This window comes from Pseudophryne corroboree, chromosome 4 (assembly GCF_028390025.1).
Source record: "Pseudophryne corroboree isolate aPseCor3 chromosome 4, aPseCor3.hap2, whole genome shotgun sequence".
In the NCBI taxonomy this organism is placed as follows: Eukaryota; Metazoa; Chordata; class Amphibia; order Anura; family Myobatrachidae; genus Pseudophryne; species Pseudophryne corroboree.
Window position 1 is genome coordinate 717,145,607 of NC_086447.1, and position 25,612 is coordinate 717,171,218.

General features: G+C 45.9%; 1 protein-coding gene across 3 annotated transcripts; it reads left to right on the forward strand.

The window, feature by feature from the left end:
* The first annotated feature begins 462 nt into the window (after positions 1 to 462).
* GEMIN6 (gem nuclear organelle associated protein 6) lies at positions 463 to 18,664 on the forward strand. 3 transcript variants are annotated; one of them, XM_063918010.1, is made up of 3 exons: positions 463 to 487; positions 16,112 to 16,253; positions 17,679 to 18,664. In XM_063918010.1, the coding sequence occupies exons 2-3, from the start codon at positions 16,126 to 16,128 to the stop codon at positions 18,052 to 18,054; spliced, it is 504 nt and encodes a 167-aa protein (XP_063774080.1). In that variant the 5' UTR covers positions 463 to 487; positions 16,112 to 16,125; the 3' UTR covers positions 18,055 to 18,664. The 3 variants fall into 3 exon arrangements, with proteins under 3 accessions (XP_063774080.1, XP_063774078.1, XP_063774079.1); XM_063918008.1 differs by having other exon boundaries at positions 472 to 561; XM_063918009.1 differs by lacking the exon at positions 463 to 487 and adding an exon at positions 1,026 to 1,133.
* Positions 18,665 to 25,612: the final 6,948 nt, after the last annotated feature.

The window sequence follows — 25,612 nt, forward strand, 5'->3', positions numbered from 1 at the left end:
TTAGTAACCTCGCTCTGCGCACCACTGTGCCCAAGGCGTGGCGAGCGTACATTTTAGGTATCATGTTCGGCTCTAGCTCCTCCCCCTGGTGACATCAGATGTCCTTTCTCCAACTTGGTTTTAGCCATAATTCTGCCAAATGGCTTTATTCTTTATTGCCTTTTACACCCAGCCTAAGTACATGCCAGTCTAGTCACACTAAATGTAACATTACTTTGTTAGAATAAATATTTATATGCTCATATGTCGCGGATTCCTTTAAAAACAAGTACTAGTGAGCATGACAGAGACGCAGCATAGAAAGCTTTTATTATTATTATTATGCTGCTGCTACAGATATCCTTTTCTTTTTTGATGGTTAGGTTACCAAGAGACTACTTCCGCCTGTTCATACAGTACATGGATTAAACTACAAAGCGAAGTGTTATGGGTAGATGAGGCAGGATGTGATGATATCAGAGCGGAGAGGTGTGGCGTGCCGCCGCAGGTATATGGCGCTGCTGCATACTGGTGCGGGGAGCTTTGCTGCTGCTGGGAAGACGATAGGCTGCTGGTAATAATGTGAGTCTAACACATGGGGTTTTTATTATTAAATAACAGCTCGTTGAGCAAAACTATACAGCGCAGCACGTGGTGTGCAGGTCATTCTCAATGCATCATAGGACATTGCAGCGTTACGTATATGCACGCGTGGGTTTACATATCGTAGTTTGATTATACGGCCTGTCACAGTCTGAATCCATGGAGTAATGAGCTGCTAATCGTCCTATAGGCACTCTAAAAAAGACCCGGTTGAGGCTAGATCCAAGTGGCCTAAGGGACCTTTTCCGTCAGGGGGAGGAGCCACGACACAAGGGGGGAGGAGATAGGCCAGCGGGACAGATGCTCTACTATCCCCGCCACCAACTATTACCTTTAGTAATTGGGTGGCGAGCGTACTTTTCGGGTACCCTGTTCGGCCGTAGCTCCTCCCCCTGGTGACGTGTCTCCTCCCCAAGTACGTCACAAGGTCCCTTCTCCCACTCCGATATAGAACCAACCCTCTAGACCCCCACCCTGTGCAGCCAGCAGCAGTTCCTGTATGCTAGTACCCGTGTATATACAGATCACTGCCTGCAGGATCAGTCAGGGAGGTACTGTGCTAATGTAGGCTATTTAATGACAATTTGGAGCATGCAAACACGGAGGGCTGATTAGAGCATACAGTATGGTCACCTCAAACTACTGTGCATAGGATAGTATGCGACTTGAGCAGGGTGATTCACACTGTTTGCCGCCTGTATATAGTTACAACAAAGTCCCAAACTGGCGCTCACATGGCATGCTGGAATTTGTAGTTGCACTGCAAGTGATAAGCCATACATCACATAAGGTTTAATAGAGCAGCCAGTAGCCGTTATTTCAAAACTCATATTCCTTACTAATTGATGCAAATAACCATTTTATAAGTGTTAAATTAGCTGTTTATTAATTTATTTTTAACATGCTGTGATTTTCGTATTTTACTTAAGTTACTGCAAGTTGTTACTTTATTATAAATGAGGTTTTCAACAGCTCTGTAGCACCTTTACTCCTCTGGCTGCTGACAATCAAAGGTGTGTACATGGGTTGGATATGAAATGCCGGCTGTCTGGATGCAGATGGTAAGGGGGACACTTACTAAGCAGTGATGAGAGCGGAGAAGTGAGCCAGTGGAGAAGTTGCCCATGGCAACCAATCAGCACTGAAGTAACATCTATAATTTGCATACTATAAAATGATACAGAGCTGCTGATTGGTTGATGGGGCAATTTCTCCACTGGCTCACTTCTCCGCTCTTATCACTGCTTCGTAAATGTCCCACTTAATCTCTACAAGGGGCGGTAAGTAGTCTAACCCTCATCCTACCCTAACTCTCTCCCTTTTAGGTGCCGAATCAGAAATCGGTGAAAAATAAATAAAAATTGTGAAAACTCCATTTTCTCTGACGTCCTAGTGGATGCTGGGTACTCCGTAAGGACCATGGGGAATAGACGGGCTCCGCAGGAGACTGGGCACTCTTTAAAGAAAGATTAGGTACTACATCTGGTGTGCACTGGCTCCTCCCTCTATGCCCCTCCTCCAGACCTCAGTTAGAATCTGTGCCCGGCCTGAGCTGGATGCACCTAGTGGGCTCTCCTGAGTTCACTATAAAGAAAGTATTTGTTAGGTTTTTTATTTTCAGTGAGATCTGCTGGCAACAGACTCACTGCTACGAGGGACTTAGGGGAGAGAAGCAAACCTACCTGCTTGCAGCTAGCTTGTGCTTCTAAGGCTACTGGACACCATTAGCTCCAGAGGGATCGAACACAGGGCCCGACCTCGATCGTCCGTTCCCGGAGCCGCACCGCCGTCCCCCTTGCAGAGCCAGAAGACGGAAGATTCCTGGAGAAAATCGGCGGCTGAAGACTCCGGTCTTCAATAAGGTAGCGCACAGCACTGCAGCTGTGCGCCATTGCTCCCACAGCACACCACACGCTCCGGTCACTGGTGGGTGCAGGGCGCTGGGCGCCCTGGGCTGCAATTTGTATACCTTTTGGCTCAAAAAGCACATAATACAGTGTATAACACTGTATATGTGCAAAAACCCCCGCCATTAACATTATAAAAAGCGTGAGAAGCCCGCCGCTGAAGGGGCGGGGCTATCTTCCTCAGCACAGCCAGCGCCATTTTCTCTTCACAGCTCAGCTGGAAGGACGCTCCCCAGGCTCTCCCCTGCAGTATACACTACAGAAAGGGTAAAAAAGAGAGGGGGGCACATCAATTTAGGCGCAAATTGTGATATAAGCAGCTATAGGGGGAAAATTCACTTTGTGTATAGTGTATATCCCTCTGTTATATAGCGCTCTGGTGTGTGCTGGCATACTCTCTGTCTCCCCAAAGGACTTTGTGGGGTCCTGTCCTCAGTCAGAGCATTCCCTGTGTGCGGTGTGTCGGTACGGCTGTGTCGACATGTTTGATGAGGACGCTTACGTGGAGGCGGAGCAGGTGCCGATAAGTGTGATGTCGCCTCCTGCGGGGCCGACACCTGAGTGGATGGATATGTGGAAGGTATTAACCGACAGTGTCAACTCCTTGCATAAAAGGTTCGATGACGCAGCTTTGGGACAGCCGGCATCTCAGCCCGCGCCTGCCCAGGCATCTCAGAGGCCATCAGGGGCTCAAAAACGCCCGCTACCTCAGATGGCAGACACAGATGTAGACACGGAGTCTGACTCCAGTGTCGACGAGGATGAGACAAATGTACAATCCACAAGGGCCATCCGATGTATGATTACGGCAATGAAAAATGTGTTGCACATTTCTGACATTAACCCGGTTACCACAAAAAAGGGTATTATGTTTGGGGAGAAAAAGCAGCCAGTGACTTTTCCCCCATCTGATGAGTTAAATGAATTGTGTGAAGATGCGTGGTGTTCCCCAGATAAGAAACTAGTGATTTCTAAGCGGTTACTAATGGCGTACCCTTTCCCGCCAACGGATAGGTTACGCTGGGAGAGCTCCCCTAGGGTGGACAAGGCGCTCACACGCTTATCAAAAAAGGTGGCACTGCCGTCTCAGGATACGGCCGCCTTAAAGGAGCCTGCAGATAGAAAGCAGGAGGCTATCCTGAAGTCTGTGTATACACACTCAGGTACTATACTGAGACCTGCTATTGCTTCAGCATGGATGTGTAGTACTGCAGCAGCATGGTCTGATTCCCTGTCAGATAACATTGATTCCCTTGACAGAGATACTATTTTGCTAACTATAGAGCATATTAAAGACGTAGTCTTATATATGAGAGATGCACAGAGGGACATTTGCCGGCTGGCATCTAGAATTAATGCAATGTCCATTTCTGCCAGGAGAGTATTATGGACTCGGCAGTGGACAGGTGATTCTGATTCTAAAAGGCACATGGAAGTTTTGCCTTATAAGGGTGAGGAATTGTTTGGGGACGGTCTCTCGGACCTCGTGTCCACAGCAACAGCTGGGAAGTTGACTTTTTTTTACCTCAGGTCCCCTCACAGCCTAAGAAAGCACCATATTATCAAGTACAGTCCTTTCGGCCTCAGAAAGGCAAGCGAGTCAGAGGCGCGTCCTTTCTGCCCAGAGGCAGGGGTAGAGGGAAAAAGCTGCACCAGACAGCCAGTTCCCAGGAACAAATATCCTCCCCTGCTTCCACTAAGTCCACCGCATGACGCTGGGGCTCCACAGGTGGAGCCAGGTGCGGTGGGGGCCCGTCTCCGGAACTTCAGCGACCAGTGGGTTCGCTCACAGGTGGATCTCTGGGCTCTACAGGTATCTCAGGGATACAAGCTGGAGTTCGAGACGTCTCCCCCTCGCCGTTACCTCAAATCAGCCCTGCCTGCTACTCCCAAGGAAAGGGAGATAGTACTGGCGGCAATTCACAAGCTGTACTTCCAGCAGGTGATAATCAAAGTTCCTCTCCTTCAACAGGGACGAGGTTACTATTCCACAATGTTTGTGATACCGAAACCAGACGGTTCGGTGAGACCCATTCTAAATTTGAAATCCTTGAACACTTATATAAGGAAGTTCAAGTTCAAAATAGAATCGCTCAGGGCGGTTATTGCAAGCCTGGAAGAGGGGAATATTATGGTGTCACTGGACATCATGGATGCTTACCTACATGTCCCCTTTAACCCACCTCACCAGGTGTACCTCAAGGTTGTGGTACAGAACTGCCATTACCAATTCCAGACGTTGCCGTTTGGTCTGTCCACGGCACAGAGGGTGTGTTCCAAGGTAATGGCCAAAATGATGATACTCCTTCGAAAGAAGGGAGTTATAATTATCCCGTACTTGGACGATCTCCTTATAAAGGCGAGGTCCAAGGAGCAGTCGTTGATCGGAGTAGCACTATCTCAGGAAGTGCTACAACAGCACGGCTGGATTCTGAATATCCCAAAGTCGCAGCGGGTTCCTACGACGCGTCTGCTGATATTGGGCATGTTTCTGGACACAGAACAGAAGAAGGTGTTTCTCCCGGAGGAGAAGGCCAATGAGTTGTCATCTCTGGTCAGAGACCTCCTGAAACCAAAACAGGTGTCGGTGCATCATTGCACGCGAGTCCTGGAAAAGATGGTAGCTTCTTACGAAGCAATTCCCTTCGGCAGGTTCCATGCAAGGAACTTTCAGTGGGACCTGTTAGACAAGTGAGGATCGCATCTTCAGATGCATCGGCTGATCACCCTGTCCCCGAGGGCCAGGGTGTCTCTGCTGTGGTGGCTGCAGAGTGCTCTTCTTCTCGAGGGCCGCAGATTCGGCATTCAGGACTGGGTCCTGGTGACCACGGATGCAAGCCTCCGAGGTTGGGGAGCAGTCACTCAGGGAAGAAACTTCCAAGGACAATGGTCGAGTCAGGAAACTTCCCTACACATAAATATTCTGGACCTAAGGGCCATTTACAATGCCCTGAGTCAAGCAGAACCCCTGCTTCAAAACCAGCCGGTGCTGATTCAGTCAGACAACATCACGGCTGTCGCCCATGTAAACCGACAAGGCGGCACAAGAAGCAGGATGGCGTTGGCAGTAGCCACAAGGATTCTCCGATGGGCGGAGTATCACGTGCTAACACTGTCAGCAGTGTTCATTCCGGGTGTGGAAAACTAGGAAGCAGACTTCCTCAGCAGGCACGACCTCCACCCGGGAGAGTGGGGACTTCATCCAGAAGTCTTCACGCAGATTGTGAACCGTTGGGAACGGCCACAGGTGGACATGATGGCGTCCCGCCTCAACAATAAGCTAAAAAAGTATTGCGCCAGGTCAAGAGACCCTCAGGCGATAGCTGTGGACGCACTAGTGACACCGTGGGTGTACCAGTCGGTTTATGTGTTCCCTCCTCTTCCTCTCATACCCAAGATACTGAGGATAGTGAGTAAGAGAGGAGTAAGAACTATACTCGTAGTTCCGGATTGGCCAAGAAGAACTTGGTACCCAGAACTGCAAGAAATGATCTCGGAGGACCCATGGCCTCTGTCTCTCAGACAGGGCCCCTGCAGTAACAGGTCCTGTCTGTTCCAAGACTTACCGCGGCTGCGTTTGAAGGCTTGGCGGTTGAACGCCGGATCCTAACGGAAAAGGGCGTTCCAGATGAAGTGATTCCTACGCTGTTAAAGGCTAGGAAAGACGCTGCCTGAAGTTCAGACGTTGTTAAGGGAGTGCTGTATATTCAGCCCCCCTTTTTGTGCCTCCAGTGGCACCTTGGGATCTCAACGTAGTGTTGGATTTCCTAAAATCACATTGTTTTGAGCCACTTCAGACCGTGGAGTTGAAGTATCTCACGTGGAAAGTGGTCATGTTTTTGGACTTGGCTTCGGCTAGGCGTGTGTCAGAATTGGCGGCTTTGTCATGTAAAAGCCCTTATCTGATCTTCCATATGGACAGGGCAGAATTGAGGATTCGTCCCCAATTTCTCCCTAAGGTGGTATCAGCGTTTCATTTGAACCAACCTATTGTGGTGCCTGCAGCTACTCGGGACTTGGAGGATTCCAAGTTGCTGGACGTAGTTGGGGCCCTAAAAATCTATGTTTCCAGGACGGCTAGAGTCAGAAATACTGACTCGCTGTTTATCCTGCATGCACCCAACAAGCTGGGTGCTCCTGCTTCTAAGCAGACTATTGCTCGCTGGATCTGTAGCACGATTCAACTTGCACATTCTGCGGCTGGACTGCCGCATCCTAAATCAGTAAAAGCCCATTCCACGAGGAAGGGGGCTCTTCTTGGGCGGCTGCCCGAGGGGTCTCGGCTTTAAAACTTTGCAGAGCTGCTACCTGTTCGGGGTCAAACACGTTTGCAAAATTCTACAAGTTTGATACCCTGGCTGAGGAGGACCTTGAGTTTGCTCATTCGGTGCTGCAGAGTCATCCGCACTCTCCCGCCCATTTGGGAGCTTTGGTATAATCCCCATGGTCCTTACGGAGTACCCAGCATCCACTAGGACGTCAGAGAAAATAAGAATTTACTCACCGGTAATTCTATTTCTCGTAGTCCGTAGTGGATGCTGGGAGCCCGTCCCAAGGCCCTCATTCCGAGTTGTTCGCTCGCAAGCGGATTTTAGCAGATTTGCTCATGCTAAGCCGCCGCCTACTGGGAGTGAATCTTAGCATCTTAAAATTGCGAACGGTGTATTCGCAATATTGCGATTACACACCTCGTAGCAGTTTCTGAGTAGCTCCAGACTTACTCGGCATCTGCGATCAGTTCAGTGCTTGTCGTTCCTGGTTTGACGTCACAAACACACCCAGCGTTCGCCCAGACACTCCTCCGTTCCTCCGGCCACTCCTGCGTTTTTTCCGGAAACGGTAGCGTTTTTTCCCACACGCCCATAAAACGGCCTGTTTCCGCCCAGTAACACCCATTTCCTGTCAATCACATTACGATCGCCAGAACGATGAAAATGCCGTGAGTAAAATTCCTAACTGCATAGCAAATTTACTTGTCGCAGTGCGGACATTGCGCATGCGCATTAAGCGGAAAATCGCTGCGATGCGAAGATTTCTATTGAGCGAACAACTCGGAATGAGGGCCCAAGTGCGGACTTCTGCAATAATTGTATATAGTTATTGCTTAACTATAGGGTTATTGTTCTGAGCCATCTGTTAACTGAGGCTCAGCTATTGTTCATACTGTTAACTGGGTATACTTATCACAAGTTGTACGGTGTGATTGGTGTGGCTGGTATGAGTCTTACCCTGGATTCCAAATCCTTTCCTAGTAATGTCAGTTCTTCCGGGCACAGTTTCCCTAACTGAGGTCTGGAGGAGGGGCATAGAGGGAGGAGCCAGTGCACACCAGATGTAGTACCTAATCTTTCTTTAAAGAGTGCCCAGTCTCCTGCGGAGCCCGTCTATTCCCCATGGTCCTTACGGAGTACCCAGCATCCACTACGGACTACGAGAAATAGAATTACCGGTGAGTAAATTCTTATTTTTTCTCATACGTCCCAGAGGATGCTGGGGACACTTCAAGAACCATGGGGTATAGATGGGATCCGCAGGAGACATGGGCACTTTAAGACTTTGAAGGAGTGTGAACTGGCTCCTCCCTCTATGCCCCTCCTCCAGTTTTAGAATTGTGCCCAGGCAGACTGGATGCACTTGGAGGAGCTCTACTGAGCTTCTCTGAAAATACTTTTATGTTAGGTTTTTTATTTTCAGGGAGGACTACTGGCAATAGTCTCCCTGCATCGTGGGACTTAGGGGAGAGAAGTCAGACCTACTTCTAGTGAGTTTAAAGGCTCTGCTTCTTGGCTACAGGAAACCATTAGCTCCTGAGGGTTTGGAACACTAGGTACGCCTAGGGGTTCACTCCCAGAGCCCGCCGTCACCCCCCTTGCAGAGCCAGAAGTCAGAAGACAGGTGAGTAGAAGAAGATTAGAAGACTTCAGTGACGGCTTCTGAGGTACCGCACAGCGATCGCGCTGCGCGCCATGCTCCCACACACAGCGGCACTCCAGGGCACGGAGGGGGGGCACCCTGGGCAGCATAAAAATCCTCATTAAGGCTGGCAAAGTGGAAATTAAGTGCTTTGACACAAAATCCTAACCTCCGTCAGTGTGATTATATTAAAAAAAATAGCGGTGCTGAAGCGCGCCATTAAGGGGGCGGGGCTTAGCCCTCACAGCTCTCCTCAGCGCCATTTTCTCTTCACCGAGCTGCAGAGACGCTGGTCCTTCCTCAACACTGCTGTACAAGTAACAGGGTGCAAAATGGGGGGGGGACAGTTGATTTGGTGCAAATATAAGTAGTATTTAAGCGCTACAGGTCTGAAGCTTTATATTAACGTTTCAGAACCGAGATTGAGCGCTGGGTTGTGAGCTGGCAAACTCCCTCTGTGTTTCTCTGACAGGCTTTACTGTGGGTCTGTCCCCTTTTTGCCTAGTGTGTCTGTGGGTGTCGGTACGCGTGTGTCGGCATGTCTGAGGTGGAGTGCTCTTCCCAGGAGGAGACTGTGTTAGGGACAGACACGGCTGTGGGAGTGACTCTGTCGGCACCGCCGACTCCTGATTGGGTAAACGTGTTGAATGCCTTGAATGCTAATGTGGCTCTTATTAATAAGAGATTAGATAGATCTGATTCTCAGAACCAGGCATGGAAGAAATCTGTGGAGGATGTGTTTTCACAGGTTCAGACCCCCATGGGGTCACATACACGTTCGTTTGCTCAGTTGGCAGACACAGATACCGACATGGACACTGACTCCAGTGTCGACTATAGTGATGCCAGATTAGACCCAAAATTGGCAAAGAACATTCAGTACATGATTGTGGCAATAAAAGACGTGTTACATATCACTGAAGACCCTGTGGTTCCTGATACTAGGATCTGTATGTTTAAGGGAAAGAAACCTGAGGTAACGTTTACTCCCTCTCATGAACTGAATACTCTGTTTGAAAAAATGGGGGAAAATCCTGACAAAAAGTTTGATTCCCAAAAGGATTCAGGTGGTGTATCCGTTCCCCTCTGGGGATAGAGAAAAGCGGGAGTCATCCCCCATTGTGGACAAGGCTCTATCACGGTTGTCTAAAAAGGTGGCTTTACCGTCTCCTGACACGGCAGCCCTTAAGGATCCTGCGGATCGTAGACAGGAAAATACGTTAAAATCCATTTACGTCACCACAGGTACACTGCTCAGATCAATCATCGCATCTTCTTGGGTGAGTAGTGCTATCGAAAAGTGGGCAGAGAAATTGTCATCTGATATAGATACCCTAGATAAGGATAGCATCCTGTTAACTCTGAGTTATATCAGGGACGCTTCGGCCTACCTAAAGGAGGCGGAGAGATATTGGCATTTTGGGGTCAAAAGACAATGCCATGGCGATTTGAGCTAGGAGGGCATTGTGGATTCATCAATAGAATGCTGATGCTGACTCTAAGAAAGCTATGGAGTCTCTCCCATATAAAGGTAGTGTCTTGTTTGGTGAGGGTCTCACTGATCTGGTATCTAATTTTTGCCTTATGTTCCTCCACAACAAACGAAAGCTCACCACTTTCAGATGCAGTCCTTTCGGCCAAATAAATACAAAAAAGTCCGAGGTTATTCCTTCCTTACTAATAGGGGAAGAGGAAAAGGTTAAAGATCTTCGGCCGTGGCAGGTTCCCAGGAGCAGAAGTCCTCCCCGGCTTCTGCCAAATCCACCGCATGACGCTGGGGCTCCTCTGCGGGAGTCCGCACCGGTGGGGGCACGTCTCAAGCTCTTCAGTCAATTCTGGGCTCGTTCGGCCCTGGACCCATGGGTTTTAGAGATAGTGTCCCAGGGGTACAAACTGGAGTTTTTAAGACGTTCCCCCTCACCGATTTTTCAAATCGGCCTTACCAGCTTCTCTTTTGGACAGGAAGGTTGTATGCGATGCAGTACAAAAGTTGTGTCTAAATCAAGTCATTATCAGGGTTCCCCTGTCACAACAGGGAGAAGGCTTTTATTCAAGCCTGTTTGTGGTCCTGAAACCGGAAGGCTCGGTCAGACCAATTCTGAACCTAAAGTCCCTCAATCTATACCTAAGAAAATTCAAGATGGAATCTCTCTGAGCAGTGATCTCCAGTCTGGAGGAAGGGGCTTTCATGGTGTCGGTCGACATAAAGGATGCCTACTTACATGTCCCCATATAGCCTCCGCATCAGGCTTACCTGAGGTTTGCTATTTAGGATTGTCATTACCAATTTCAGACGTTGCCGTTTGGTCTGTCCACGGCTCTGAGGATTTTCACCAAGATAATGGCGGAAATGATGGTTCTCCTTCGCAAACAAGGAGTCACAATTATCCCTTACTTGGACGATCTCCTGATAAAGGCGAGATCCAAAGACAAGCTGGAGCAGGACATTGCGCTCTCCCTGACAGTTCTGCAACAACATGGTTGGCTCCTGAACTTGCCGAAGTCACAGTTAAATCTGACGAAACGGCTGTCGTTTTTGGGAATGATTCTGGACACAGAATTAGTTTTTCTTCCAGAAGAGAAGGCTCTGGAAATTGAGTTTGGTCAAACAAGTTCTGAAACCAGCAAGAGTATCAATCCATCAATGCACTCGATTGCTGGGAAAGATGGTGGCGGCCTACGAGGCCATTCAATTTGGCAGATTCCATGCCAGAGTGTTTCAGTGGGACCTATTGGACAAGTGGTCCGGATCCCATCTGCACATGCACCGGAAAATAATCCTGTCCTCCAAGACCAGAATCTCACTCCTGTGGTGGCTGCACAGCTCTCCCCTCCTAGAGGGACGCAGGTTCGGGATCCAGGATTGGATCCTGGTAACCATGGATGCGAGTCTCCGAGGCTGGGGAGCAGTCACACAGGGGGAAACTTTCCAGGGAAAATGGTCAAGCCAGGAAGTTTGTTTACACATAAACGTTGTAGAGTTAAGGGCCATTTACAACGGCCTTCTTCAAGCGGAACGTCTTCTTCGCAATCTGCCCGTCCTAATACAGTCGGACAACATAACAGCAGTAGCGCACATACACCGCCAGGGCGGAACAAAGAGCAGGGCGGCAATGGCAGAGGCCATAAAAGTTCTCCGCTGGGCGGAAAGACATACAAGCGCTCTGTCAGCAATCTTCATTCCAGGAGTGGACAACTGGGAAGCAGACTTCCTCAGCAGACACGATCTCCATCCAGGAGAGTGGAGTCTTCATCAAGAGGTCTTCACAGAAGTGACAAGTCTTTGGGGAATTCCTCAAATAGACATGATGGCGTCTCGCCTCAACAAGAAGCTTCAGAGATATTGATCCAGGTCGAGGGACCCTCAAGCAATAGCAGTGGACGCACTGGTGACACCATGGGTGTTTCAGTCGGTGTACGTGTTCCCTCCGTTTCCACTCATTCCAAAGGTGCTAAAGATCATAAGAAGAACAAAGGTTTAGGCGATCCTCATTGTTCCGGACTGGTCAAGGAGGGCTTGGTATCCAGATCTTCAGGAATTACTCATAAGAGATCCCTGGCCTCTTCCTCTACGAGAGGATCTGTTACAGCAGGGGCCGTGCGTATATCACGACTTACTGCGGCTACGTTTGACGGCTTGGCGGTTGAACGCCGGATCCTAGCCCGAAAGGGTATTCCCAATGAAGTCATTCCCACACTTCTTCAGGCTATAAAAGGAGTAACGTCTAAACATTATCACCGTATTTGGAGAAAATGTGTCTTGGTGTGAATCCAAGAAGGCTCCTACGGAAGAATTTCAACTAGGGTGTTTTCTCTATTTCCTGCAAGCAGGTGTGTATGCGGGCCTAAAGTTAGGCTCGATTAAAGTACAAATTTTGGTCTTATCGATTTTCTTTCAAAAATAATTGGCCTCCCTTCCAGAAGTTCAGACTTTCGTGAAAGGAGTTTTGCACATCCAACCTCCATTTGTGGCACCATGGGATCTTAACGTGGTGTTGCAATTTCTTCAGTCACATTGGTTTGAACCTTTACAGAAGGTAGAGTTGAAATTTCTCACTTGGAAAGTGGTCATGCTATTGGCCTTAGCATCCGCAAGGCGGGTGGTCTGAGTTAGCGGCTTTGTCTCACAAGAGTCTTTATTTAATCTTCCATGAAGATAGAGCGGAGTTGAGGACTCGTCAAAATTTCTGCCGAAGGTGGTTTAATCGTTCCACATGAACCAGCCTATTGTGGTACCGGTGTCTACTGACGCCTTCGCAGAGTCAAAATCTCTCGATGTTGTCAGGGCCTTAAATATTTGTCACCAGAACGGCTCAGCTTAGGAAAACGGAAACTGTACGCTGCCAAAAAGATTGGGACACCTGCTTCCAAGCAGACTATTGTGCGCTGGATCTGTAATACGATTCAGCATGCTCATTCTACGGCTGGATTGCCGTTACCGAAATCGATGAAGGCCCACTCTACCAGAAAGGTGGGCTCATCTTGGGCTGCTGCCCGGGGGGTCTCGGCATTACAACTCTGCCGATCAGCTACTTGGTCGGGTTCAAACACTTTTGCAAAATTTTACAAGTTTGATATCCTGGCTGATGAGGACCTCACGTTTGGTCAATCGGTGCTGCAGAGTCATCTGCGCACTCCCGCCCGTTCAAAAACCATGGGGTTTATACCAAAGCTCTAGAAGTGTCCCCAGCATCCTCTAGGACGTATGAGAAAATAGGATTTTAAATACCTACCGGTAATCCTTTTTACTCTTAGTCAGTAGAGGATGCTGGACGCCCGTCCCAGTGTGGGCTCTATCTGCAGTTATTAGTTATATTTACACACAGGTTGTGTTTCTGTTATAGTCAGCCTGTTGCTAACATGGTTCATGCCGTTGACTGGAGTTCTGTTAAATGCCATGTTGTATGGCGTGTTTGTGGTGTGAGCTGGTATGTATCTCACCTTAGTTTAACAATAAATCCTTTTCCTCGAAATGTCCGTCTCCCTGGGCACAGTTCCTATAACTGGAGTCTGGAGGAGGGGCATAGAGGGAGGAGCCAGTTCAGTTCCTTCAAGGTCTTAAAGTGCCCATGTCTCCTGCGGATCCAGTCTATACCCCATGGTTCTTGAAGTGTCCCCAGCATCCTCTACGGACTAAGAGAAAAGGATTTACCGGTAGGTATTAAAATCCTATTTTTGCGGCTATTTGAATAACCCCCCTTAGAGTATCATCTAGTCCACAGGTTCCCAAACTTGGTCCTCAGGACCCCACACGATTCATGTTTTGCAGGTCACCTGTAGATGCTGGGTGACATGGAAAATGTGAACCGTGTGGGGTCCTGAGGACTGAGTTTGAGAACCACTGATCTAGTCCTAACCCCCGGTTTATGCCACCCTGATGATTATTTCAGTGTCCTGTCTGCTGATGCAGAAATTTACCTGTCCTGTAAGTAAATCACTGTTTTCTTGTTGTGCTCATTAGTTAATGTACTTTGTTTGGCACACTGGAACCTTTGTGGCACAATATACATAAGGAGGATGATGATGATGGTTCAGAACTGCCAGCTGTCGCTACATTCCAGAGACCTACTGTAACCTGGTTTTTATTGTTTGAGCAGTTGTATTGGAATCAGTTACATAGAAACATAGAATTTGACGGCAGATAAGAACCACTTGGCCCATCTAGTCTGCCCCTTTTTTTTATCCTTTAGGTAATCTCAACCCTTTTTGAACCTTAATTCTTTGTAAGGATATTCATATACCTATCCCAAGCATGTTTAAATTGCTCTACAGTCTTAGCCTCTACCACCTCTGATGGGAGACTATTCCACTTATCCACTACCCTTTCTGTGAAGTAATTTTTCCTTAAATTTCCCCTGAACCTCCCCCTCTCCAGTTTCAGTGTATGTCCTGAAGTTCCTTGCTTTTGTTTGCTGAAGATCTGATTTTATTCAGTACATTTCTAGATTTGCAAGGGCACGTTTAATATATTATAAACATATGTTTGGCCATTGGTTATGGCATGCAACTTATAGTCCCTAGTTTGTGCTGCATGTTACTCAAACAATACCAGAGCCATGCAGGAAAATGTTTCTGAAAATAAAATTCAGTTATTGGTACATATTGTAGCTATACGTTTTTCCCCTTTTAATAAATGTGATCAGATTTTTTTATTTTTTATTTACAGATTCTTCATAATATTTATATTTGCATAATATTTTTTATTTACATATTCTGCATAATAGTTTTTAGTGTCCTAGGTATGATGTGTTTTATGGTTCATTATAGCATTTGATTTTAGACACTTTACATTAGTTTAATGCACAGGAATGTGAGAGCGTGTGTGTGTGTCTGTGTGTGTGTGTGTGTGTGTGTGTGTGTGTGTGTGTGTGTGTGTGTGTGTTTATCAATTTGCCAAAAAATGCAAAACACTTTGTTTTTGTTTTTAAATCAAGGTGATATTGCCAGTTTCCAGAGAACATAAGGGCAGGTTGATTACTGGTGTGGTATTTACATGACATGGGTGTTTACTTCCAGGCAAAAGCCCATATTATGCTCGATGGGAGGTGGTTGATGGATAAACAGGGTCAAAAGGTCGACAGATATTGTGTTGTTTTTTTTTTGTTTTTTACAACTTTTGCTGCATTTACTATTCATGTCATAAACTATCACTATTAGTAACCTTGTGGCAAGCAGAGCAAGCCACCATGCCCGAAGCGTGGCGAGCAAAACATTTCAACAAATTGAGGTAAAAAATGTTTAAAAACACCAAACACTCCCAAAAAAGCGTCAACTTTTTGACCCTGTTGACTGTCTACCTTTTTTTAATGCCTATCATCTGTATCACACCCATGCTCATTACCCTGCACAGAGTTCATCAGAATTCCTAGGTAGAGATGTACTAAAGGGCCCTACACACTGCGCGATGCGCCGCCCGACGACGGATACGGCCGATGGGGGCGACCCAAGGCGGGGGGGGCAGTGACCGGGGGAGGGGGGTGAAGTTACTTCACTCCCCCCGTCACCCGGCTCCATAGCAGTGCAGGCAAATATGGATGAGATCGTCCATATTGGCCTGCATGCACAAGCGACGGGGCACCAGCGATGAACGAGCGCGGGGCCACGCATCGTTCATTGCTGGTGCCTCCACACTGAAAGATATGAACGGTATCTCGTTCATATCTTTCACTCATGTCGCCCAGTGTGTAGTAGGGCCTATTAGCCATGAAGAGATAAAAGGGGCAGCTGTATTAAGCCTGGAGAAGTGTTAATGTACCAGCCAATCACCTCCTGTCAAGATGCAGGCTGGGTTTGAAACATGACAGGAGCTGACTGGCTGGTGCATTATCACCTTCCACTTTATCACTTCTCCAGGTTTAATGCATCTTCCCCAAAGTACCAACCCATCAGCTCTTAACTGCTATGTCACAGGCTGACTGAAAAATGACCGTTAACAGCTGATTAGCTTAACTGTCTCCACTTTATCACTTTCCAAGGCTTAGTACATCTGCCCCATTATGAGCACATAAATATTTATTTATGGCAGTGGTTCTCCATGTGACCCAGCAGGTGCACTGTGTATGACCAACTGTCACATTTTAAAAATCTACAGGTGACCAGCAAAACATGAACCGTGTGGGGTCCTGAGGACCGAGTTTGAGAACCTGTGATTTATGGTTACAATGATTTACTCAGGTTCTGTGTTTTGTTTTTCCATGTTTTGGCAAAAGTGAAAAACTAAAGCATGACCAAGTGGGCTGATAATACCCCTCTGGAGTGGCAAGCTTATGTCAACAAAGAGGTCAAAGTTACAGCCGATGAGAAGAATGAATACCAAGGATGGGTGGTAACCATTGATCCAGTGTCTGCAAGGTAATTAGAAAAACTCTGAAATCCAATTACCATATCAATGTTGCTAGCTGAAGATAAATTGTATATAAAGATTTTGCAGTTCTCCATGAAAACAAAGGTCTTTCTGAATCTGTCAACAAACCCATAGTTGTGAATACTCCACCAAATGAGTTCTCCTCCCTCCCAACTTCAGAAAGTAGAATTGAGAGAGTCTTAACCTGGAATCTTTGTATCACTGGTTAAACACTACATTAAAACATTAATGTGTGTGTGTGTGTGTGGGGGGGTAGTGTCTGAGAAGTCTAGTATATATGTAGAAGAACTGCTGTAATGGTGCCCATACACTTGTGAGATAATCGGTGCTAATCTTCGATTTCGACCGCATCTGTGAGAGAAATAGAAGGATTTTATGTACCTTTCGACGCGATGCGCAGGCATGCCGGTCGAATCTCGCGTCTCAAGATAGTATGTGCAGCACTTAATATTTAGCGAATCGCAGTGTGATCGCATGTGTTTTTAAAAACACATGCTATATATCGCACTGCAATGTGCGACGGGCACCCGCCGGGAGTGGACGGAGGCTGCTCCCATTCGGCGGTGACGTGCCCATCACGTGATTACCATGTGGTCTATTGCATGATCGCATGGTAATCACTTTGGCAGTTCAGGTGCGATTTCATCGCACCTGAATTGCCGGGGCATCGCACAAGTGTATGGCCACCATAAGTCTTGTAAAAGCCCATGATAGTGCAGTAAGATGTAAGTATATAACAGAGGGTTGAGCAACAATATATCTGTTTACATGTGTATTTGTGGAGCATGGACTGTGTAATGGTTAGCATTCATTACTGTCTCACAGCACTGAGGTTATGATTTCAATTGCCACCATGGCCCTGTGTGAAGTTAGTATATTCTACCTGTGCTTGTGTGGGTTTCCTACCACAATCTAAGAACATACTGGTAGGTTAACTGGTCCCCTCCCCCCAAAAAAGAGAATAGAAATAACCCTAGTGTGAATGTGTGTGCGTTTACATGTGGTAGGGAATATAGACTGTCTGCTCCACTGGGGCAGGGACTGATGTGAATGGGCAAATATTCTCTGCGCTGTGGGATATGTGTGCGCTATATAAACAATTAGTAATAAATAAATCTGTAACTGTGGCCAAAGAACTGTCCTCTCCAGCCGCATACAGCCTCTGATTTGTTCTAAATAAATTTGCCCTAGAAAATACTCAAAGGTCATCCTGGCATTTCGTAAGCGTGTATATGAATGGTGACTTTATACAGGAAAATGCACTAAGGCCTTTGACTGCTTTCGTCAATTTGCAAACAACCCCCTTTCTTTCTTTTTTTTTTTCTGGAACACAACAAAGACTTATGTACCCAAGTTAGTTGTTTGTATAATGTCCAACTTTCTGGTGTAACATTTCTCTTTACTATTTCTAGCATTGTGCTGGCTAGTTTCGAAGAGAGTCAGAAGACATTGGTCCGGCTGGTGATGGGGCATGCTGTGCAGAAGGTAGAAATACTGAAAGATCCAGATGATATTACCAAAGAGAAACTTTTACATTTCTTCGGTCTTCAAGAAACCACGAGAACATATACAAAAGAGGATCTGGAAACCAAAAAGCTTAAATTGAAGAGTTGGTTGGAGCAAAACAACATTCCGGTTACTGAACAAGGAGAGTCAATGAGGACATTGTGTGTGGCCAGCTTATTGACCATTGATCCCCCCTATGGCCCAGACAACTGCAACAGTACAAATGAAATCATATTGTCTCGCATCCAAGGACTTATACAAGGTTATATGACAAGCCAATGAGAGCTACTACTATATCACATACAACTGCACATGAACATGGTGCAATTTCATAAGATTTTCATAGCACATTCATTATTAAAGAATGGGAGCAATTAAATTAATAACGATGGCTGCAAGTTACTGGCATTTATGGATTTTGACCTGACCCCAAAGTTTCTACAGTAACCTGTTCTCACCTGAATCCGTATCTGTAACCATCTCCTTACATCACTTAGGGGGAGATGTAGCAAGCCTTCTAAGGAGTGAAGAAGTTGCCCATAGCAACGAGCTTAGCATTTAATCAAGTACATTCTATAAAATGGTAGGTGGGAGGTTACTAGTTGCTATGGGCAACTTCTCTTTTGAAGGCTTGATACTTCTCTTTTGAAGGCTTGATACATCTCCCCGAATCAGGAACTAATAATTAATTTAGGTTTAGAGTACTGGTTCCTTTTCACAATGAAATTATTCAGCTCAGTATTCGAGTGTGATTAGTTTGTATTAAAATGTAATTTTCAATATTATATCTTCTACAGTATTTGTCAGCATAGGCTAATTGTGGATAGTGCCTTTTTCATTACTTAAATTGTTGTCTTAAAATGAATAAAAAAAGTTTAAAAAGTTGTAATAAGCAATCAAATATTGTGTCCTAAATTGTGATGGGTGACACAGCAAGGTATTAGGGGAGCCATAGGTCTACTTTATGACATTAAAGAACATACTCAACAGTAAGTTTACATGAACCTGTGGAGTTGATTAAGAGGGCATGTGACAGAATTGATGACAATTAAGAGTTATCAAAGTTCTGAATTTCTTCATGCAGTTTCTATAACTTTTTCCACTTCACAAATTTGATGTAAATTGCTTTAAAAATGTAAATGGCCTACATTAAATGGGGTTGTGTAGGAAGGGCCAGGATATATTAGTGTAGATGGCAGGTAGTATCACTTTACATCAACAATATTCTCCAACTTGTAAGGAGTAAACTGAAGTTGTATTGTGTATTACAAATGTAAAAGGTATTCAGACTCTCTAGGGCAGGGCTGGCCAAACCAGTCCTCGAGATCTACCAACAGTTCACATTTTCCAGACCACCTAGCTGGTGCACAGGTGTAGTCATTACTAATTAAGATGTGCGGCATTCATTCCTAACTGACAATTCTACAGATCTCAAGGAGGCCTGGAAAACATGAACTGTTGGTAGATCTCGAGGACCGGTTTGGCCAGCCCTGCTCTAGGGTTTCTATTCACCTTTTACATCCTTAGATCATGAAGTCAGCATGTTTTTCATCAGAATTCATTGCCGCTGGTCAGCATAAAAAAACACAAAAGTAATAAATGAAAGCTTTTTCTTAAATATACAAAATAAAAATTGTGCCGTAAGTATTCACCTATATTATGAAGGTAAACCTTGGTGTAAAAAGTTGTCTTTAGTGGTCACTATATTATTTGATAAGAGTACCTGGGTACAATTAATGTCAAAGATCGATTTTAAAAATGAAAACACCTATTAGGTTAGTACCTGCTGCTGTTTTAATCAGGGCTAAGGATTCAAGATTATGGGGCATATTGCATTAGCCGTGCCAGGAGATTAAAATAGCGTTAAACTACAGGGGTGAACGTTTGCTCTGAGCCTCAGGAGCTGTAAGAAAAGGCACTATCAGGCGTTTAACATGCCTGGAAACAGATTTATTCTGCAGTTTACACTGAAGCAGTGGGTTAGTGCATTAACCCCTTTTCTCATACGTCCTAGAGGATGCTGGCGACACCATAAGAACCATGGGGTATAGACGGGATCCGCAGGAGCCATGGGCACTTTAAGACTTTGAAAGGGTGTGAACTGGCTCCTCCCTCTATGCCCCTCCTCCAGACTCCAGTTTAGAATTGTGCCCAGTGAGACTGGATACACTTTGAGGAGCTCTACTGAGTTTCTCTGAAAAGACTTTGTTAGCTTTTTTATTTTCAGGGGGGCTGCTGGCAACAGTCTCCCTGCATCTTCGGACTTAGGGGAGAGAAGTCAGACCTACATTCAGTGAGTTTAAAGGCTCTGATTCTTGGCTACAGGACACCATTAGCTCCTGAGGGTTTGGAACACTAGGTACGCCTAGGGGTTCATTCCCAGAGCCCGCCGTCACCCCCCTTGCAGAGCCAGAAGACAGGTGTGTAGAAGAAGATAGAAGACTTTAGTGACGGCTTCTGAGGTACCGCACAGCGATCGGGCTGCACGCCATGCTCCCACACACAGCGGCACTACAGGGTGCAGGGCGCGGGGGGGCGCCCTGGGCAGCATAAAATGCCTGAAAAAATTTATTTAGGAAGCAATCCTTACTGGCGCTAAGCAGCTTAGATGTAACAGATTTCAGATAAATGTCACCACATTTAGATATACAAACAGAAAACAGGCTTTTGAAAACTGCAATACATCACAAGCGCTCAAAAATCATTAGTACAATATCACCAAAACGTTCCTTTTGGGTTGGATGAGATGTTTTCTTTATCTGATATTCTCCTTTGGTTCAGACCATTTGGGTGTGAAGTCTCCAACAAAGATAATATATGGAATAAAACAGACGTAATAAAAAACCAATGTGTGGTAAATCTGTGTTGACTCTTGTAATAATAAAGTATTAGTGCCTTTTTAGAGGCTTTTATTATAAAAGACTAAGCAGCATCCAAAGCGTACCCCACTCACACTTTAAGCGGGGATATATAAGCACATCAAGGTTTTTTTTATGGGAATGGTGGCTTCTACCGTTTTATACACCCAGTGTGGATCTCAAAGGGTTCAACCGAGCAGAGCTGTGATTAATATAGATCTTAGATGAAGGAAGTTGATGCGTACCCCAACACTCACACTAGGAGGGCAGATGTAAAACCAATCAAGGTATCTTTTTCTCCTCAGGGTGGAAGTGGCGGTCCTGGTGTAGTATATTCCAACTCACAGATCGAACCACGAAAACTCCAAACAAGATGACATGAAAAAAACAATAACGAAAGACAACCAATGTGTAGTACGTTCTATTAACACTATTAGTAGTTAGTGAGGTATGACTTAAATACCTCTAACAAGCTAAAGTGATTCCAAAGCGTACCCCACTCACACTTTGAACGGGGACCATAAAACACATCAGGGTTTCTTTTTAAGATACTGGCTTCTACCACTTGTGTTGCACCCAGTGTGGGACTCAAGAAATTCAACCAAAGATGTAATGAGCAATACTGATGCGTACCCCAACACTCACACTCAGAAGGAAGGTGCAAAACCCATCAAGATATCTTTCCTTAAAGTGAACAAATAATTATCCAATATGGCGTACCCCAACTCACAGTTTGAGATACTGGATGACTCCCATAAAGGTATCTTTCAAATTCCAAATAGGGAATGGTGTTTCCTGCTTGAATCTAGTAATTTTCCATTGTCCCCAAAAAAAATTGTAACTCCCACAACGAAGTAAAAGAAGGGGTTTACAAAGGTTTATTCACAGTACATGAAAAAATGATAAAAGGGAACATACGGTAGGAAAAAACATGCAGCAGCACATGAAACAATGGAATAAAAAATGGCAAAGAGGAATGTTTGGAAAACCACTTGCACAAAGGTAGGAAAAAATATAAAAATAAAAAAATCCAGATAGTGACAAGCTACTCACACTCCTGCTGTCAACGCGTTTCAGCCCTCACTGGGCCTTTATCAAGACGTCTTGATAAAGGCCCAGTGAGGGCTGAAACGCGTTGACAGCAGGAGTGTGAGTAGCTTGTCACTATCTGGATTTTTTTATTTTTATATTTTTTCGACCTTTGTGCAAGTGGTTTTCCAAACATTCCTCTTTGCCATTTTTTATTCCATTGTTTCATGTGCTGCTGCATATGTTTTTTCCTACTGTATGTTCCCTTTTATCATTTTTTCATGTACTGTGAATAAACCTTTGTAAACCCCTTCCTTTACTTTGTTGTGGGAGTTACAATTTTTTTGGGGGACAATGGAAAATTACTAGATTCAAGCAGGAAACACCATTCCCTATTTGGAATTTGAAAGATACCTTTATGGGAGTCATCCAGTATCTCAAACTGTGAGTTGGGGTACGCCATATTGGATAATTATTTGTTCACTTTAAGGAGAGAAAGATACCTTGATGGGTTTTGCACCTTCCTTCTGAGTATGAGTGTTGGGGTACGCATCAGTATTGCTCATTACATCTTTGTCTGGTTGAATTTCTTGAGTCCCACACTGGGTGCAACACAAGTGGTAGAAGCCAGTATCTTAAAAAGAAACCCTGATGTGTTTTATGGTCCCCGTTCAAAGTGTGAGTGGGGTACGCTTTGGAATCACTTTAGCTTGTTAGAGGTATTTAAGTCATACCTCACTAACTACTAATAGTGTTAATAGAACGTACTACACATTGGTTGTCTTTAGTTATTGTTTTTTTTCATGTCATCTTGTTTGGAGTTTTCGTTGTTCGATCTGTGAGTTGGAATATACTACACCAGGACCGCCACTTCCACCCTGAGGAGAAAAAGATACCTTGATAGGTTTTACATCTGCCCTCCTAGTGTGAGTGTTGGGGTACGCATCAACTTCCTTCATCTAAGATCTATATTAATCACAGCTCTGCTCGGTTGAACCCTACCGTTTTATACACCCACACTGGGTGTATAAAACAGTAGAAGCCACCATTCCCATAAAAGAAACCTTGATGTGCTTATATATCCCCGCTTAAAGTGTGAGTGGGGTACGCTTTGGATGCTGCTTAGTCTTTTATAATAAAAGCCTCTAAAAAGGCACTAATACTTTATTATTACAAGAGTCAACACAGATTTACTACACATTGGTTTTTTATTACGTCTGTTTTATTCCATATTATCTTTGTTGGAGACTTCACACCCAAATGGTCTGAACCAAAGGAGAATATCAGATAAAGAAAACATCTCATCCAACCCAAAAGGAACGTTTTGGTGATATTGTACTAATGATTTTTGAGCGCTTGTGATGTATTGCAGTTTTCAAAAGCCTGTTTTCTGTTAGCATAAAATGCCTCATATGAGACTGGCAAAGTGTGATAGGAGTGCCTAGGCACTAAATCCTTACCCCCGCCAGTATTATTATTTAAAAAAAATAGCGGGGCTGAAGCGTCCCATTAAGGGGACGGGGCTTAGCCCTCACAGCTCTCATCAGCGCCATTTTCTCTTCACAGAGCTGCAGAGAAGCTGGTCCTTCCTCACCACTGCTGTACAAGTAACAGGGTGCAAAAATGGGGGGAGGGCACAGTTAATTTGGTGCAAAAATACGTTATTATAAATGCGCTGCAGGTCTGAGGCATTAAATTGAAGTTTCAGAACCGGGATAAGCGCTGGGTTATGAGCTGGCAAACTCCCTCTGTGTTTCTCTAACGTCCTAGTGGATGCTGGGGACTCCATAAGGACCATGGGGAATAGACGGGCTCCGCAGGAGACAGGGCACTTTAAGAAAGAATTAGGAATACTGGTGTGCACTGGCTCCTCCCTCTATGTCCCTCCTCCAGACCTCAGTTTGAATCTGTGCCCGGACGAGCTGGGTGCTACTTAGTGAGCGCTCCTGAGCTTGCTAAATAGAAAGTATTTTGTTAGGATTTTTTATTTTCAGAGAGATCTGCTGGCAACAGACTCTCTGCTACGTGGGACTGAGGGGAGAGAAGCAGCCCTACTAACTGCGGATAGGTCATGCTTCTTAGGCTACTGGACACCATTAGCTCCAGAGGGATCGAACACAGGAACGCACCCTTGGTCATCCGATCCCGGAGCCGCGCCGCCGTCCCCCTCGCAGAGCCAGAAGCCGGCGTGAGAAGCAAGAAGACGTCAAAAGCGGCGGCAGAAGACTCCAGTTTTCATATGAGGTAGCGCACAGCACTGCAGCTGTGCGCCATTGCTCCTACATTAAACCCACACACTCCGGTCACTGCAGGGGGGGGAGGGGGGAGGGGGGGGGCGCCATGGGCAGCAATTGAGAACCTCTTGGCAAAAAGCAGCATATATACAGTTGGGCACTGTATATATGCATGAGCCCCCGCCATTATTTTACACAAAATCGCGGGACAGAAGCCCGCCGCTGAGGGGGCGGGGCTTCTTCCTCAGCACTCACCAGCGCCATTTTCTCTCCACAGCTCCGCTGAGAGGAAGCTCCCCAGGCTCTCCCCTGCAGATTCACGGTAGAAAGAGGGTAAAAAGAGAGGGGGGGGCACATAAATTTAGCGCAAAATCAGTATATACAGCAGCTACTGGGTAAACACTAAGTTACTGTGTAATTCCTGGGTCATATAGCGCTGGGGTGTGTGCTGGCATACTCTCTCTCTGTCTCTCCAAAAGGCCTTGTGGGGGTTCTGTCCTCAAATAGAGCATCCCCTGTGTGTGTGGTGTGTCGGTACGCTTGTGTCGACATGTTTGACGAGGAAGGCTATGTGGAAGCAGAGCAGGTACAAATGAATGTGGGATCGCCGCCGACACCCGATTGGATGGATATGTGGAAGGTTTTAAATGATAATGTAACTTCCTTGCATAAAAGGTTGGATAAAGCTGAAGCCTTGGGACAGTCAGGGTCTCAACCCATGCCTGATCCTACAGCGCAGAGGCCGTCAGGGTCTCAGAAGCGCCCACTATCCCAAATTGTTGACACAGATATCGACACGGATTCTGACTCCAGTGTCGATGGCGATGATGCAAAGTTGCAGCCCAAAATGGCTAAAGCCATCCGCTACATGATTATAGCAATGAAGGATGTATTGCACATCTCAGAGGAAAACCCAGTCCCTGACAAGAGGGTTTATATGTTTGGGGAAAAAAAGCATGAGGTGACCTTTCCCCCTTCACATGAGTTAAATGAGTTATGTGAAAAAGCTTGGGAATCTCCTGATAGAAAAATGCAGATTTCCAAACGGTTGCTTATGGCGTATCCTTTCCCGCCAGCGAACAGGTTACGCTGGGAATCCTCCCCTAGGGTAGACAAAGCTTTGACACGCTTATCTAAGAAGGTAGCCCTGCCGTCACAGGATATGGCTACCCTAAAAGATCCTGCGGATAGAAAGCAGGAAGGTATCCTGAAGTCCGTTTATACACATTCAGGTACCATACTAAGGCCGGCAATTGCGTCGGCCTGGATGTGTAGTGCTGTAGCAGCATGGACAGATACTTTATCTGAGGAACTTGATATCTTGGACAAGGATACTATATTACTGACCCTGGGGCATATAAAAGACGCTGTCCTATATATGAGAGATGCCCAGAGAGACATTAGCCTACTGGGCTCTAGAATAAATGCAATGTCGATTTCTGCCAGAAGGGTCCTGTGGACTCGGCAATGGACAGGTGATGCAGACTCAAAAAGGCACATGGAGGTTTTACCTTATAAGGGTGAGGAATTGTTTGGGGACGGTCTCTCGGACCTAGTTTTCACAGCTACGGCTGGGAAGTCAAATTTTTTTGCCATATATCCCCTCACAGCCTAAGAAAGTACCATATTACCAAATGCAGTCCTTTCGTTCACAAAGAGGCAAGAAAGTCCGAGGTGCGTCCTTTCTTGCCAGAGGCAGGGGTAGAGGAAAGAAGCTGC

What these genes read in the sequence shown, in the direction of transcription:
- GEMIN6 (XM_063918010.1), top strand. Translation starts at nt 16,126, where the DNA reads ATGACCAAGTGGGCTGATAATACCCCTCTGGAGTGGCAAGCTTATGTC. An exon ending in ATTGATCCAGTGTCTGCAAG is followed by an intron (nt 16,254 to 17,678) that starts GTAATTAGAAAA and finishes TACTATTTCTAG; the next exon opens with CATTGTGCTGGCTAGTTTCG.